The sequence below is a fragment of the Bombus affinis genome, chromosome 4, assembly GCF_024516045.1.
Source record: "Bombus affinis isolate iyBomAffi1 chromosome 4, iyBomAffi1.2, whole genome shotgun sequence".
NCBI classification, from domain to species: Eukaryota; Metazoa; Arthropoda; class Insecta; order Hymenoptera; family Apidae; genus Bombus; species Bombus affinis.
This window is the reverse complement of record NC_066347.1, coordinates 6,940,577-6,955,968: the sequence shown is the minus strand read 5'-3', so window position 1 is coordinate 6,955,968 and position 15,392 is coordinate 6,940,577. Positions and strand designations below refer to the sequence as shown.

At 27.3% G+C, this 15,392-nt stretch overlaps 3 protein-coding genes and 2 long non-coding RNA genes across 10 annotated transcripts; 2 read left to right on the top strand and 3 right to left on the bottom strand.

Moving 5' to 3' along the window:
- Nucleotides 1–269: 269 nt before the first annotated feature.
- On the bottom strand, nucleotides 270–2,952 carry LOC126915568 (WD repeat-containing protein 55 homolog). 2 transcript variants are annotated; one of them, XM_050720343.1, is made up of 9 exons: nucleotides 2,848–2,952; nucleotides 2,731–2,757; nucleotides 2,121–2,276; nucleotides 1,793–1,985; nucleotides 1,513–1,695; nucleotides 1,366–1,439; nucleotides 1,123–1,289; nucleotides 828–1,045; nucleotides 270–745 (listed from the first exon to the last, which is right to left on the bottom strand). In XM_050720343.1, exons 2-9 carry the CDS (start codon nucleotides 2,732–2,734, stop codon nucleotides 484–486), a joined length of 1,257 nt encoding a protein of 418 aa, XP_050576300.1. In that variant the 5' UTR covers nucleotides 2,735–2,757; nucleotides 2,848–2,952; the 3' UTR covers nucleotides 270–483. The 2 variants fall into 2 exon arrangements, with proteins under 2 accessions (XP_050576300.1, XP_050576299.1); XM_050720342.1 differs by lacking the exons at nucleotides 2,731–2,757; nucleotides 2,848–2,952 and adding an exon at nucleotides 2,518–2,724.
- Nucleotides 2,953–3,247: 295 nt separating this feature from the next.
- Nucleotides 3,248–9,706, top strand: LOC126915564 (E3 ubiquitin-protein ligase TRIM33). Of its 2 annotated transcripts, none has more exons than XM_050720334.1 (12): nucleotides 3,248–3,504; nucleotides 3,714–4,236; nucleotides 4,952–5,181; nucleotides 5,269–5,549; nucleotides 5,648–5,758; nucleotides 5,836–6,030; nucleotides 6,099–6,211; nucleotides 6,375–7,553; nucleotides 7,683–7,821; nucleotides 7,894–8,077; nucleotides 8,162–8,314; nucleotides 8,417–9,706. In XM_050720334.1, exons 2-12 carry the CDS (start codon nucleotides 3,906–3,908, stop codon nucleotides 8,588–8,590), a joined length of 3,090 nt encoding a protein of 1,029 aa, XP_050576291.1. In that variant the 5' UTR covers nucleotides 3,248–3,504; nucleotides 3,714–3,905; the 3' UTR covers nucleotides 8,591–9,706. The 2 variants fall into 2 exon arrangements, with proteins under 2 accessions (XP_050576291.1, XP_050576290.1); XM_050720333.1 differs by having other exon boundaries at nucleotides 3,249–3,504; nucleotides 7,662–7,821.
- LOC126915574 (uncharacterized) lies at nucleotides 7,052–10,668 on the bottom strand. Its single transcript, XR_007710256.1, has 4 exons — nucleotides 10,142–10,668; nucleotides 7,429–7,538; nucleotides 7,281–7,355; nucleotides 7,052–7,197 (listed from the first exon to the last, which is right to left on the bottom strand). It is a non-coding gene; the product is annotated as an uncharacterized LOC126915574 (long non-coding RNA).
- A 39-nt stretch (nucleotides 10,669–10,707) lies between these two features.
- LOC126915563 (centromere protein J) lies at nucleotides 10,708–15,020 on the top strand. Of its 4 annotated transcripts, XM_050720330.1 has the most exons (4): nucleotides 10,708–14,220; nucleotides 14,317–14,512; nucleotides 14,635–14,734; nucleotides 14,904–15,020. In XM_050720330.1, the coding sequence occupies exons 1-4, from the start codon at nucleotides 10,850–10,852 to the stop codon at nucleotides 14,912–14,914; spliced, it is 3,678 nt and encodes a 1,225-aa protein (XP_050576287.1). In that variant the 5' UTR covers nucleotides 10,708–10,849; the 3' UTR covers nucleotides 14,915–15,020. The 4 variants fall into 4 exon arrangements, with proteins under 4 accessions (XP_050576287.1, XP_050576286.1, XP_050576288.1 ...); XM_050720329.1 differs by lacking the exon at nucleotides 14,904–15,020 and having other exon boundaries at nucleotides 14,635–14,889; XM_050720331.1 differs by lacking the exons at nucleotides 14,635–14,734; nucleotides 14,904–15,020 and having other exon boundaries at nucleotides 14,370–14,492.
- LOC126915575 (uncharacterized) lies at nucleotides 14,529–15,344 on the bottom strand. Its single transcript, XR_007710257.1, has 2 exons — nucleotides 15,216–15,344; nucleotides 14,529–15,150 (listed from the first exon to the last, which is right to left on the bottom strand). It is a non-coding gene; the product is annotated as an uncharacterized LOC126915575 (long non-coding RNA).
- Between the last annotated feature and the right edge of the window lie 48 nt (nucleotides 15,345–15,392).

The following is a 15,392-nucleotide window of genomic DNA, read 5'->3' as shown; positions in this document are numbered from 1 at the left end:
ATTTTTGTTATAATGAACATATAAAAATAAGTATAAATGGTTACTAAGATTTATTTTTTTATATAATTCTTGTTTTATAATATTAAAAATATTAGAAAGTAACATCAAAAATATTTTAATAAAATATTTGGGACAATGTAAATGTACATTTGAAATATGTTTTCAGGTTGCATGAAATCTGTTTGATTTTTATTAAGTTTCTAAATTTTGTCAAATGTAACAAAATAAAATAAATAATGATAAATGTAGCTTAAAAACTTCATATGTAATTCATTAAAATATGTTTTTTTATTATTTTTATCTTTAAAAAGTATAATTGTGTTCAACTTTTTGTTATACATATAAACTATGTAATATGTATGTACATGTTATGTATGAATTACAAACATATTTATATGAAAATATATAATCTCAGTATTATATGTGAATCTAATAATTTAATCATTTGTAAATTTACAATACATTCATAATAATTTATTTTCTTTATTGAAGATCCGAAAAAAAGGTAGATGCATTATCAATTTTACTACTTGGAAGATTATGTTTTAATTGTTTTTGCTTTCCACCTTTTACACGTTCACTAACATCTAAAGTTTCAAAATATTGTACATTCCAAAACTTGATATCATTATCATGTGACGAAGATGCAATTAAAGTACCATCACTGTTAACATCAAGTGCTTCAATAGAAAGATTATGTTCTCCTACTATTCCAAGATGATGATGAGGAAACAGGCTGGTAGCCCTGTACATTAATACATGCAATAAATACATAATTATTGTAATTAATATATGAAAAGAGTTATATAATAAATCTTAAACTATACCTAAGTATTCCATCTTCTCCACCTGTTATCACAACATTTTCAGTAATTGGAATCATACAGTTTATAGCTTTTTTAGTTAAATTCGGAAACTCATCTGAATGAAGACCAAATTCTCCCCAATTATATACATACATTTTTCCTTTACTTGTACCCACCAATATTTTTGTTTCAGATTTAAATAAACCAAGACATGTCAGTTCCTCTTCATATTCTTCTGACTAATGAAATGATTATATATATATTATATATATATAATTATATATAATTAGATAACATGATATCTATTTACACATACTTGAACATGTAGTTTCTTTCCTGGTATATTAAATGTAGTAAGACATCCATCTCCACTTGCACAAACTAAGTATTTCCCTTCTTTATTTGTTACTATAGTGCTTACATAATCCTCCATTTTTTTTAATGAAAATATAGGTATATTCTCTCTTTGTCGAAGATCCCATACTTAAAATATTTAAATATAAATATAATGGATTCAATGAAACAGAGAAGAGAAAGAAACAATACATATATAACATACTTTTTACTACACCATCATCGTCTCCAGTTGCAAACATATGTTCTCCAATTACAGTCATTGTATATATTGGCTCCCTAAAATAAATTAAACATTAAGTAATGACACTTATATTTTTATTTATATTAACTATAATAATTATTTACATACTCATGTGCATTTTCATAAAGTCTTATTAACTTTTCCGTTTCTAGATCAGTGAGCATTATACATAAATCCTTAGCAGTAGAAAATAAAGTTGTACCAGAGTCATTGAATTCTACGTCACGACATGCTTTAAGATGCAATTCTAAAGTTGATACCAGTTCTGTTTCTGTATTATTATATTTGTATCTACCAGATTAAGAAATATACATGTATACACATATGAAGCTATTCAAAATTATTAACAACATATTAATTATATGATATTAATAAATATAAAATTTACAAGTGTACATCTCCTACAATATTAGCTACAGCGATCATGTTTGAATTAGGATGGAAACATATATCTACCACATGATCTTCTGTTGTAATAGGTGGAGGATGATTTGTATTTATATCTTTTGATCTAATTATTGCTTTTACAACTTCATCTTCTTCCTCATTTGCATTTAATAAAGTTGATTCTGTACTGCCACCTTTAAAAAGAAATAGAAATATTACCTTTCTATAATATTACAAGTAATAAAAAACATATACCATTAAGTTAATTTTTATTACAAAAATTAATTAAGTTTAAAATATTTAAACATTAAATTTTATATAAAATTTACTTGTGTGTGCATTATTTGAATCAGAAAGTTCCTCATCGTCTTCACTGTCTGTATCATCATTGCTCAAACTGCTGTCTTCTGACAATGTTTGTATACTATCGTTACTTGCATCACTGTCAAGATTATTATTCTCTTCATTATCAAGAATAAAATTACCTAAATAATACATATATTTAATTATAAATAAAGAAAAATATTTAATAAATATAGAAAAATTGTGTAATAGTTATTAATGAATCAATCGTTGTTAACTACTGTTATTATGTTAATAGTGGAATCAATGTAAACATGTGCTAATAATATTAAGGAGTAAAAATAAGAAATAAATGATTATTTATTCTATAGTAATATAATATAAAAGGTAAACCAAAAATTCTTTTTATTTAAGAGAAGGTACCTAAATGTCCTTTATCTAAATGCATGTTTTAAAGATCCTAACTTTTTTTGACGATATTTATAAGGTTTTGTGTATAATATAACACACAGTATGTATGACTTGTTCACTGTACAAAAACTATTAAAATTAATATTCTCTATACATTGCACTATATAAAATGTGTTGTTACAAATTTATAGTGATTTTTTAGGAAACAGGAATGTGAGTTGATACCCATGGAGCTCTGATCCGCTCTGCTCGCTAGAGTGCAAAAAATATTCAAATGAAGATGTTAAGTTCTATCGAAATGAGTACTTTGATTCATAAGATTATTCTGATAATTTTTGATACAAGTGGCGTGTCGCGATCCTAGATTGCAATGACAAGAATCCTGATAATTTTTGTTTCTTCCTTGACTCGTAAAGTCCCTTCCAGTTCTTCTTCTAGAATCTGGATCCTCTCAGATCCTAGTGTTCTAATTGAAAAATAGTTTTCACCCTGTAGATCAGCGCTTCTTTCCCTATACTAACTTCACTCTCCGATCTTCGTTAGTGGATGGTAGTGGGAACGCAAAACTGATGTAATCGACAACGTCGTGTGTATGTGTGAAAGAAAGCATGCACTTTGCGTGGCGCGCAGAAACTATCCGTTGAAAAAATGTATGGTTCTCTTGGGCTTTCATCGAGCTAACTCAGCCGAATGCTTTTAAATCTCTAATTCTTTGAAACAAACATTCTGTCGAGAGAGCCTACGTGACTTTAACTGAAGCTGTCAATTGATTACGATTCTTAACAAAATTCTTCAAGTTCGCTAAATAAAGTATCTTTGTTCCCAAATTTTAACTTTCCCTATATTAAAGAATAACTACAGTTATTCTTTATACAGTTTCTAGATACATTTTGTCTTTTAGATATACACGACAATTGAAATTGACAATTCAAATTACGTTCCACATGTATATGTCGATCTTTCTAGATTAAGCCCATACTAAAGCTATATTCGAGACAGGTAATTAAGGTTACGTTCACGCGATAACATAATAGTATAAATATATATTCTATTGTTTAAATAAATAGTTAATTAATAAAAGAGAAATTATCTACAATAGTTCATTATACTACAGAATTTTTATTAATTTCTTTCCATAAAATTAAAAAGATATTTGGTTTATTATTAAAATTACTAAAATACTACAAATATCAAAATCCCTATTTCAGAGGGCGCCATTATACGTTGCATCGAATTTCTTGCCTAACTATAGTAATTGCAATCAGAGTGGAGTGTGGAGTATGTAGTGTGGAATATGTAGCATGGTGGACCATGGCGCTACATGGTTCAAGAAATTTATTTTCATAAGATATAAAAACGATTCTTGTGTGTAGCCACGTTCATACTTTGATAATTTTAAAATGGAAACTCGGACGAATGAGTTATTAACAACAGGTCCTGTAGCAACGATTAAAGAAGAGCCTGTTGACCAAACTGGCGCGAAGCAAGATATGCAACAATCTCAAGTGCAGGGCGTTTGCATTGAGGAAGAGTGCGAACAGCGTATCGAGTGTACAACTGAGGGCCAAGAAAATGAGACACGTACATTTTTATCGAAATGTGTGTTCTGTGGAAAGACATTTACTTTCGGTGATGATCCAAAACTTTTAGAATGTTTACATGCAGCATGTTCGACATGTGTTAATAGTAAACTCAGTGATCACAACACATCGGTCGACGTGGATGTTCTGTGTAAGGCTATGTTATACGTCTACATTTTGCAACTTTATTAAATTCTGATTCCGCAAGTTTTTCTTCTTAACATCTATAGAGTGAACCTTCCAGCTTAATGATTTCAAATATCTTGTAAATTACTTGCTGTATAAAAAAATTGCCCAAATAGAAATTGACTAGGATAAAAAAGAATATTATTTAACATCATTAGCTTTTCTATGAGTGGATATAAAAGATATATGAAGATTAACTTAATGCATTAATTTTTTAAATGCATTAATCGATGCAGCAATATTACATGTAGAAAAAGTTTTAATCTGTTTATGGTATGTTAAGAATACATTAGTTTAGGACATATATTAATTGTAACATTGTAAAAAGATACTAGTATTTGAGCTGTATCAATTAATGTATTAAAAAATATATGATTCCATTTAAGTATTGTAATTGATTTTTGAAAAATTAATAGCATCAAATTATACCTGCCTCAATACTATTTATTAATCTGTATAATAATATTCATAAATATCAAAACATCTTATTTATATTAAATGACAGAAACAGCATGAAACAGTTCTTATGTTTATTTGAATAAATTTTTAATAGTATCTTTATGATTCAAAATAATCATTTGATATTAATATAATTTATAAAATATTTATGTTTTTATATATAAGTATATTATATCATATAATAATTAAGCCATGACTTTAAAACATACATGTCATTGCAGTGGAAAGTAATGTAATTGCTTGTCAGATATGTAATGTCACCACACAGGCAGAAAACTTAATTGAAAACCGATTCCTATCAAAATTTATAGAAGAGGATAATAGTCCAGGTACTGATGACGAATCTAAAGAAACAGAAGAAGAAAAAAAATGTACTAGCTGTCATGATAATGCCAATGCCACAAGTTGGTGTGTAGAATGTGAAGAATTTATATGTCAAAACTGTGTTATGGTAATGAAAATATTACTCAGTAGTATGTTTATTAAATATATTTTTTTAAAAATAACGGCAATTATTTTGAATTTGTGTTTCTTAAAGGCACATCAGAGATTAAAAATAACAAAAGATCACACAATTAAACCAAAGGATGAAGTTGCCAATGATAGAGATAATGTTAAAAAAAGCAACAAAAAAATACCTGGCTATTTATTTTGTACAATTCATCCACATGAACAATTATCTTTATTTTGTCAAACATGTGATAAGCTTACTTGTAGAGATTGTCAGCTAAGTGAACACAGAGATCATAAGTACAAATTTATTCATGAAATTGCTACTGAAACCCGTGCTTCAGTGTCAACTTTACTTAAAGAAGTGAGGTAATTCTTCTGTATTTGTCATTTTTTTATTTATATATTTTCTATAAATATTAAAGTTAGCTTTTTTATGTTATGTTTAAAATCTATCTGTTTTGCAGTTATAAACGAGTTTTATTAAAAAGTGCAATGAAAGTCATAGAAGACAGACAAGTTCTTATTTTAGAAAAAAAGAAAAATTTAGTGCAAGACATAACACAAATGGTGGTGCAGTAAGTTATTGTAAATTTTGTATTTCAAGTTTAAGTGAAACAAAATTATTTAACTTATGTAATATTTTTTCACACAGGTTAACAAATGCAATTAATACACGAGGAAAACAATTAGTTATGCGTCTAAATGAAGTTTGTGATCAGAAACAAAACACATTAAATGAGAAAAAAGTTGCTTTAGATCAATTATCTAAGCTTACTGATCATTGTATCCAATTTGTAACTCATGCCTTAAAAAAGGGTTCAGATATGGAATTACTTTATAGCAAAAAGTATGTATTTGAAATACTAAATATATATAAATATAATAAATATAAATATTCCATAATTTTTTTTGTAGATCTGTTACAAGTCATTTACAAAGAATAAAAAGTAGACGAGCTGACATTCCAAATCCAGAAATACCAGTTAGAATAAATTTGTCCTTGGAGAAAGTACCAGATTTGATAAAAGGTTAAATTAATAATAATAGGTGCTTAATTATATGTTATTAAATAGGTAGTTTGTGATATTGCTACAAGCAAAACTGATTTCCTTTTTTTTTTATATTAGTCATCTAATAAATATTTGGTTTGTACAATATTAAATTTTTTTTTCTTTTCTTTCTTAATTTTAGTGGTTTCATCTATTGGAGGAATAGTAGTGGATGGTAGAGTATATCCTTCAATATCTCCATTGGGTGGAGTAAATACAACACCATCTATGCCATATAATGAATCACAGACAGATCAAAAGCAAACAACTAATCTGTCAAATGTACATATGGATGGTTCTTCCATAGCTGCACAATTACCTGTTGCAACACAACAATCTAATAGTATGCAACAAAATTCTTATCAACAAGTGCCTCTTCATATAGCATCTCAACAGCAGCAACAAACACAGTCGCAAAATTATATGCAACATTATCCTATAAATAACATGCCACCTCGGTCATCGCCACAAGCACATCAACCTCGTGTACCATATCCAGTCAATTTCAATAACAGATTACAACAACCAATGATGATGCAACAACGTCCTTTGGGAAGTTGCCATCAACAAGTAACATCGTCCACGCATCCTCATCAACAAGTTCACATAGATCAACTTGGTCAGAATACAAGTTTACGTGGACTTCTTGCACATAATCCACCACCTTTCCGATCTTCTACAAATCATGTATCATATCGACTGCCACCTTATAGATATCCTCCAAACAATTCCCAACGACCAGTACCACCACCTGCATATCAACCAACAAATACATCCATGGTATCTGGTATAAGACTTCAGCAATGTAATCCAACTTCTCCATCCGCGCAACATATAAATTATCCTATGCAACAACCACCTACAGCTCGCTGGCATATACCTCAAAATGTCAATCCCTGTCTTCCTTTTTATACTTCCCGCCATCAATCAAATACACCTTCCATGTCAGTTCCTACTAATGATACCTACAAGATAACGTTAAAAAATCAACAATCAAATGCAAATCAAAAATATAATACACAGACGACTACTGCTTCTGATACTCCACCTCAATCACAAAGTTCAGTGTCTGTTGGTCATACAGTTAGTTCGTCAGTACCTAAAACGCCTAGTCCTGTGCCTCCTGGAAAATCAGATGAAACTGAAAAAAGTTTAGACAAATTTTGCCAAAAATCTTTGAATGATCTAATGCTTACTATCGCAAAATTAGATAGCAATGGAATTGTAGTAATACCAGAAGCTCAACGAAACCAGTTAGATTCGGCCCAAGTAGATAGTTCAACTGATGAAGGGTTGAATCCAATGGCTGAGAATTCATCAGGTAATTTAATTGAAATAAAAATATGTAATTGTTATTCAAAATATTGGTTAAATATGTATTTTGTATATATAAAGTATAAGTGTATATGTACAATTATGTGTTCAATAGATAATTCAAAAAATGCTGCAGCATCCATGGCAAAGGATGATCCAAATGAAGACTGGTGTGCAGTATGCATGGATGGAGGAGATGCAGTATTATGTTGTGATAAATGCCCAAAAGTCTTCCACTTATATTGTCATATTCCTAGTTTAAAATCGTTTCCTGAGTAAGTGTATGAATAATATAGTGTAATAATATTTATGTTTAATAACTAATGTAAAATTTTGTTATGCAATAGTGAAAGTGAAACATGGCAGTGTATGTTATGTACTAATGTACTAGACTGTTCAGATGACCCACCAGGAGAAAAAAGACCAAACACAATGAGTGCAAAAGAATTACGAATTGCACAAAGAATTGTGTTAGAACTTTATTGTCAATATGAGCAAAGCTTACCTTTCCGTGAAATAGTATCTAGCGAGGTAAATTAATTCTATCCAAATTTAAAAAATATATAAAATACATTAAAGGAACATAAAAGTTATTATTTCATTTATAATTAACAGATAGTTGATTATCATCGCATCATAAAAAAACCAATTGCACTAGATGTAATTAGAGATAAATTAAAACCTGAGCATGCAGAACATTACACAGATTTAAGACAAGTAATGGCAGACATCAGATTGATGTTTAAAAATGCTTTTACTTATAATCCTGTAAGTTCACTGTTGAAGAATTTATATCATATAAAATATGATATAAAATTGTTATAAAAACATTCATACATTTCATATAATCATATACTTTTTTTTATTTAGGTTGAATCGCAAGTGTATCAAGAAGCACGAAATTTAGAAGAATTTTTTGAAAAATTATTATTAAAATGGGCACCAAATTACGCATATGACGATCCTTTTCTTTCGGGTGACAAGGACGAAGACGAAGAAGTGTTTCCTCCTAATAGAAAATATCGTCGTATACTTACAGACTAATTTTCACTTTCCGTAATTAAGCACATAAACAAGTATATTATTTTTAAAACACATAGCAGAATTATATTTCCATATAATGAATATTTCTTAATTATATTTAATATTGCTTTTCGTGTTTAATTAATTAATAAATGTCTATAAATACTTATGGATACTAACAATTGAGCAGACATTTACAACTGTAGTATAGACTTCTTCACATTTTATGTTCAGTGAAGAAAATTTTATTTCTAGCTTAATATTGCGAGCTTACTGCATGAATTTATAAATTAAAGGTGATCACAAATTTAGTTCATAAAATATTTGAGTGTGTTGACAATTTCTTATAAATTTATCATAAAATTTGTTAGAAAACCTATCATTTAATTATATCAATAATTGAATTACTAAAAAATAATTGCATTAATATTACAATAAAATATTTCAGTAAATATATAAGTATTTTTTTACAAAGTATTACGACTTTATATACATATATATATATATACATATATATATATATATATATGTATGTATGTATGTATATAATATATACACAGAGTGTTCCATATGTGACAGTATTGCAGAGTTGAGTTGAGGATATAAAAATGGAAAAACAAAAATTCAGATAAACATATGAACTATTTTTGTGTTCTCAATTTACTTCTCCAATATACTCACATAGTACGAAACATTTTGTATATCTGTATTATCATTTTAATAAAACTATAGAAAAAAATGTTGAATTACTTGTTGATAAAAAATTACAGTTAACTATGTAACATATTGACTGAAAATTTTATAAATTAATATCATTTTTAAAACGTTTTGCTGTAAGAAAACCGTTTAATTGTTAATATTCCGATGTATTTGATAAGTAAATACATGTTTGTTACACGAAAATGAACAAAAGATTGAAATATATTAATATTGGAATTTTCATGTTTATTTCTCATTCTATTATAATTAATTTTATTATTTAAATTGTCTTATATTAAAACGTTTTAATACATTTACTTGGTAGCATCAAATGTAGACAACTATGTTGTTAAATTTCACATTATTGTATTACACCAAATACATGTAGGATGTGCAAAATAATCTTATATAAAATATACAGAATGGAATTTTTTAAAATTGTTTTATCGTTTCCAAAATTATAATTTGTAATACAAATTTTACTCTTACAAAATTTAATATTAATTAAATTACTTTAGTACAATAAAAAGATTAATAATTTTACAATAAAGATGAAATTGATATGAAATGATTTTATAAATACAATAAATTTATGTAATATTACATGATACTTTCATATATGTATATAGTTACATAGTAATTTCTTTACATTGTGTAGAAAATTCATATATTTATATTTATGAATATTTACACCTTAATTTTATTTTTCTATTTTTATAATAAAAATACCAATGAAAAGTTATTTTACATAGTGTAATTTAATTCAATAAATATTTTCTATATATTAATAAATTATTGTTGATAATTTATTACTTCTAAATGATTCCAAATATAAAAAAAAGTATAATATTAAAAACTTTATTACCTACTTACTTTACTACTTAATGGTTGGATTGGAAGACAGTTTCGTAGCCCTTTTTCCATTATGAAAGAAACATTTATACGAGTAACCAATCGCACACTTGTATTTAGTAGTTAGTGCTAGGTAACTGTCTTATAACGTTATGAATTCAAATGTATGATACCCGCATACATATATATACATATTACTTTTAAACTGTCAACCTGGTTTTGTAGTAGAAGAAGTATTTCTGTATTTATTTAAAAACATATTATGAATTTGACAAATTTAATTTATAATGTATCTTTTATCGCTTTTGTAACTTTTCTTTCATTAAAGGTGAAAATATAAGTATGTTAATTTTAAATGATCAATTAATACTTTTCGTGATAATATATACACGTACATACCTACATGTGTGTTTATGTGTATGTGTGTTTTATGATTATTTAAAGCTTTTTAATAACTTTTAGTAATTCATAATTAGAATTTTGAATAAGAAATAAAATATTTTTTGTTAAAATGAATTTAAAAACTGTATACATATCAAAAGAATTTAATAATGTCATATGAGATTAATAATGTTATATCCTTAAAAATGTCATAATATAATTTACATTTTCCCGTTTGTATGTGTTAATATATATATTTATGTATGTAAATTACTGAAGTATTTATACTTCTTTAATATATAACTGTATTATAAATGAAATTTACATATTAAAATTATTATACATTCCATGCCCACTCAAAAAATGGACTTAGAAGCAACTGTAGTTAAACGTTTACAAAAACTGAGGCAGTGGCAGTTAGAACAACAAGAACGATTGTTGAAACAGCAAGAGATACAAAGACAGATGTTAACTCAGAAACAAGATTGTATGTATAAAGCACTTGAATTATCAATACAAGAACTTGATCTGGATAAAGATATATTAGATATAAATGATTCAAATGAATCTGGTAAAAATACTGGAATTAATAATAAAAGTCTAATTATGTTACATAATAGACCACAAACGAAAGAAAATTATACACAAGTAGTAAATGAGAATGACTCATGTGTTGATCAAAACATAAGTGGCAATTTTGAAAACATAATTTCACGACAAAAGTCACCGACGCAAAGATTCATTGAAGATGTAATTAACATTGAAAGTCATATAAGAAGACAGTCAAAGGATAAAACAAGTATAAAAAATGACGTAGAAGAAGAAAAACAACTAGAACAATTTATTATGGATGGAGTAGCACCATTACCACCTGATAAAATAGTTGTTCATCACATTTCTATTGATGATGTACCAATATTTTCTCCTAAAAAGGATTTTCATACATTGCTTGAAGAAAGATTGAAAGACAGTGAAAATGAACCTCCTGAAAAAAAGTCTAGTGCTAGTTCAGGGAATAAAATAAAAAAACCATTTTTAAGAAAAGGAGAAGGTTTAGCCCGATTTAAGTTGAATCAACAATTACAACCTTCTACATTGAAAACAAGATTACATAGTATATCATTTACCAACAATACACAATCTGGTTCTAAATGTCCTAGAAATGAAAATAAATGCAATAAAACTCAACATTTAAAGAATGCACAGTTATCAAAAAAGACACATTGTATAAATGTAGCTCAAAAACATTTATGTCTAAAAAATGTTTCATTACCAAAGAAAAAAATTTGTAGTACACCTAAATCTAATACCACAACTACATATTTGAAAGATGATATTAATGAAGTGAAAAATGCAGTTGAATTAAATACTTCAGATTTTCATTCTGGAACTCAGAAAGAATTAGAAGAAGTAAGAATATTTGAATTGTTAGAAGAAAAAGCAGAGAATTCTAGCTTCTGTTCTACATCTAGTGCAGTTACTGCATTCTTACAACAATCAACACCATTTAAAGTAAAAAATGCTGAATATAGAATGGACAGTAGTGTGCACAATGCAAAACAAGTTACTCCAAGAAGTAACATACCTAAAGAACAATTAATTGTAAAATCTAATCAAGCATATAAATGTATGAAGTCCAATAAGGATACTGATACTCACTGTGATTTCTCACCTTTTATAAATCAGAAGATTATTCATGATAATATACATAAAAATATAATGTTTTTGGAAAATACTAATGAAGACAATAGAATAAAACCAAATAGAAACGGATACATGTCATTAAGGGATCAAATCAAATCTATACATAATGAACAGAATGATATAAATAGAATTGAGGTTCCTATTGCTGAAGACAATAAAGAAGTCAGTCCTCATGTTAGATTTTCTGAATTTAATGAATACAAAACAATTGGATTAACAGATACCTCAAGTATATCAACTGAATCATTAGTAACAAAAAGCTTTTCAGATGAGAAGGCTTGGAGTGATTCTTCAATCCTAGAAACATCTACTGTACAAACATTATCAGTGCCATTTGAAGTATCACGGTCTCCTGTAATAATGAAAAGTAAAGTGCATAAGGCACAAACCTGTAAAGATATGACAGAGAACAATGATTCTACTTATAAAACAGATGATATGTACCAAAATGTTTGTCATAAAGATGAATCAGAGTTATCAGATGCTGAGGATTTAACTTCCAATGATGAGGTAAGTTTACATAAATGTGGACAAGATGATTTAACACCACAAAAAATTGATAACTTTTATGATATTGGAATATTTAAAAAAAATATGAAATTTTGTGACAACAAAAAAGTAGATGAATATGTAGATAATCATAATAATGTAACTGTAACTGAAGATCAGGAAAATATAAATTACTTACAAGAAACAAACGAAACTATTTTTAAATCAGAACTTTTAAAAGCTCGTTTATTGGAACTTGAGCAGGAAATCAATATATTTCGTAAAGAAAATGCAGCTTTATCTATGCAACGTAAAAAATTACGTGAAGATCATCAAAGTTTACGCAAAAAGTATGCGGAAAAAGAAAAAAATTTTGAAGAAAATAAAAAACAAGTAGAAGAGCGTTTACAAGAAGAAAGGAAAAAGCTTGCACGTGAAAAGTCCGCATTAGAAAATAGAATGCGAGATTCACAAGAAAAAGCTCAACAAAGTAAATTGGAAAGACAGGAAATCCAAAATTTGAAGCAAGAAATAGAACAATTGATGCAGGACATGCATATAAAGGAAAGTAGATGGAATGCAGCACAATCTAGACATAGATGTCAAATGAGAATATTAAAATTAGAAAATTCAAAACTGAAACAAGAAGTAGAGAAATTAAAGAAAAATAATATTAGGAATAAAGGAAGATCTGGAGCTTCTGCAAATACAAGAGCAATTCATCAAATTAATAAACAAATTAACATGCAGTATAAAGAATCTAAAAAAGTTAATGATGTTTCATTAGATGATGATCAAAAAGTGACAGAACCAATAATGAAGACAATAAGTATAGCTAGTGAACAGGATATAGAAAAAAGGAAAGAATATAATTGTAATAGTAATACGAATATTATAAATGATAAACCACAAAAAAGTCAAACAACTATAATAGATATTGTTAAAAAACGAAATTTATACGAAAATCTAATCAAAGAAGCAACATTAGATTTAACAGAAATTCCAGAAAAATTTGATGCTCTTGAAAATTTAAGTGAGTCTAAGTCAGACTTAAACAATGAATTGAAAAAAGTAAATAGTCAAATAAATGTTACAAAAGCTAATTGTAAAAAATCATATAAAGAATGTGATACACCTTTTAATCATAATGGTATTAATGACAATATTCAATTACATGTGCAAAATGATTATAAATGTTTTAATGAAAATTATATAAAAGATTTAGCATCAGCAGATAAACTACCTAATATACACATAGAGAATATATCTTCATCTTACCGAAGTAATACTAGTACTGATAAACAAGGTATGACACAGATTGAACACCCTGATAGTTCTATTGAATGTCGATTTCCTAATGGAAATATTAAGAAGATATTTCCCGATCAAGGTGTAACTAAGTTAATATATTATAATGGCGATATTCGTGAAACTAATAGAGATGGGAAAATAAAATATTTTTATGCATCAACACATACATGGCACACAACAATGCCAGATGGTTTAGAGATTTTGGAATTTTCTGAGTAAGCTTTTTTCATCACTTCATTTTATTATTTAATTTTTAATTTCAGCATATAAAAATTTATTATTCAGTGAATATTACTTCTTCTATTATTTAGTGGTCAAGTAGAAAGAAGATTGCACGATGGTACAGTAGAAGTATTATTTCCAGATGGTTCAGTACGAATCGTAAAGTCAGATGGTATTGAAAAATGGACATTACCAGATGGAACATTAATGCAAATTTTTACTAATGGTGAAAAAGTTCTTACTTTACCAAATGGACAACGTGAAATACATACTAGTACTCATAAGGTAACAAGCAAGAATATTTCCACAAAAATAAATATTCCTTAACTTTTTATAAAATACATATATGTACAAAACATATTTATATTATACATATTTATACTTTAATACTTTTATATAAAATTTAGAGACGTGAATATCCTGATGGTACCATTAAACTAATCTATCTTGATGGCGCACAGGAAACACGATATTCAAATGGCAGAATACGTCTCAAAGATAAAGATGGTAATCTTTTAATGGATTCCTATCAATAGAAATTATATCACACCTAACAAAATTGAGGATAGTATCTAATGAAACAATCAAATTTTATTTAAAGTTATGCATATTTAACATAAATATATTTTTAATAATAATAAATAAATAAAATTATAATTAGATATATTTGAAATAGGTTTTAAGTAAATAAAAATAAAGACTGAATCTTTTACTGTTAACATAAAGTGTAATAGTGTTTCCAAATTATGAATATCTCTCGCATAACTAGAATAGATTAGATAAAATTGTGATCGATGGGACATATTGCCTTTTTGAGGTGAGGAGATTATCCTGAATCATGCTTATATATACATATGTATATGATCGATCATAGAAACTCATCTCTTTATAGGCAGGTCTCGACACTCGCTAGGGATAACCACCTGAAAACTACATTGTGATTATTGTGAAAAGTCAATATGGAAGATAACAAAGTTTGTGTTTTTACAAGGTAGACAGAGGTGAGTAAAGTGTCTTTGTCTTTGTCTAAGACAGTCATAGTATATCACGCCTACATAGAACGAGAACATTCTTATGTTTCATGTTGATTTTTCACGACTCAATTTTCAAATGCTTTAGTGCTTTTAATATGGGTATGTCTAGACTTGTTTATATGATTGTGTTA

Coding starts and splice junctions, on each gene's coding strand:
- LOC126915564 (XM_050720333.1), top strand. CDS start 3,906: ATGGAAACTCGGACGAATGAGTTATTAACAACAGGTCCTGTAGCAACG. Junction 5,182..5,268: donor TATGTCAAAACTGTGTTATG/GTAATGAAAATA, acceptor TGTTTCTTAAAG/GCACATCAGAGATTAAAAAT. Junction 6,212..6,374: donor AGTACCAGATTTGATAAAAG/GTTAAATTAATA, acceptor TCTTAATTTTAG/TGGTTTCATCTATTGGAGGA.
- LOC126915568 (XM_050720342.1), bottom strand. CDS start 2,542: ATGCATTTAGATAAAGGACATTTAG. Junction 2,277..2,517: donor TTTAGATAAAGGACATTTAG/GTACCTTCTCTT, acceptor TGTATTATTTAG/GTAATTTTATTCTTGATAAT. Junction 1,696..1,792: donor ATTGTAGGAGATGTACACTT/GTAAATTTTATA, acceptor TTAATCTGGTAG/ATACAAATATAATAATACAG.
- LOC126915563 (XM_050720329.1), top strand. CDS start 10,850: ATGCCCACTCAAAAAATGGACTTAGAAGCAACTGTAGTTAAACGTTTA. Junction 14,221..14,316: donor GAGATTTTGGAATTTTCTGA/GTAAGCTTTTTT, acceptor TCTATTATTTAG/TGGTCAAGTAGAAAGAAGAT. Junction 14,513..14,634: donor TACATACTAGTACTCATAAG/GTAACAAGCAAG, acceptor TATAAAATTTAG/AGACGTGAATATCCTGATGG.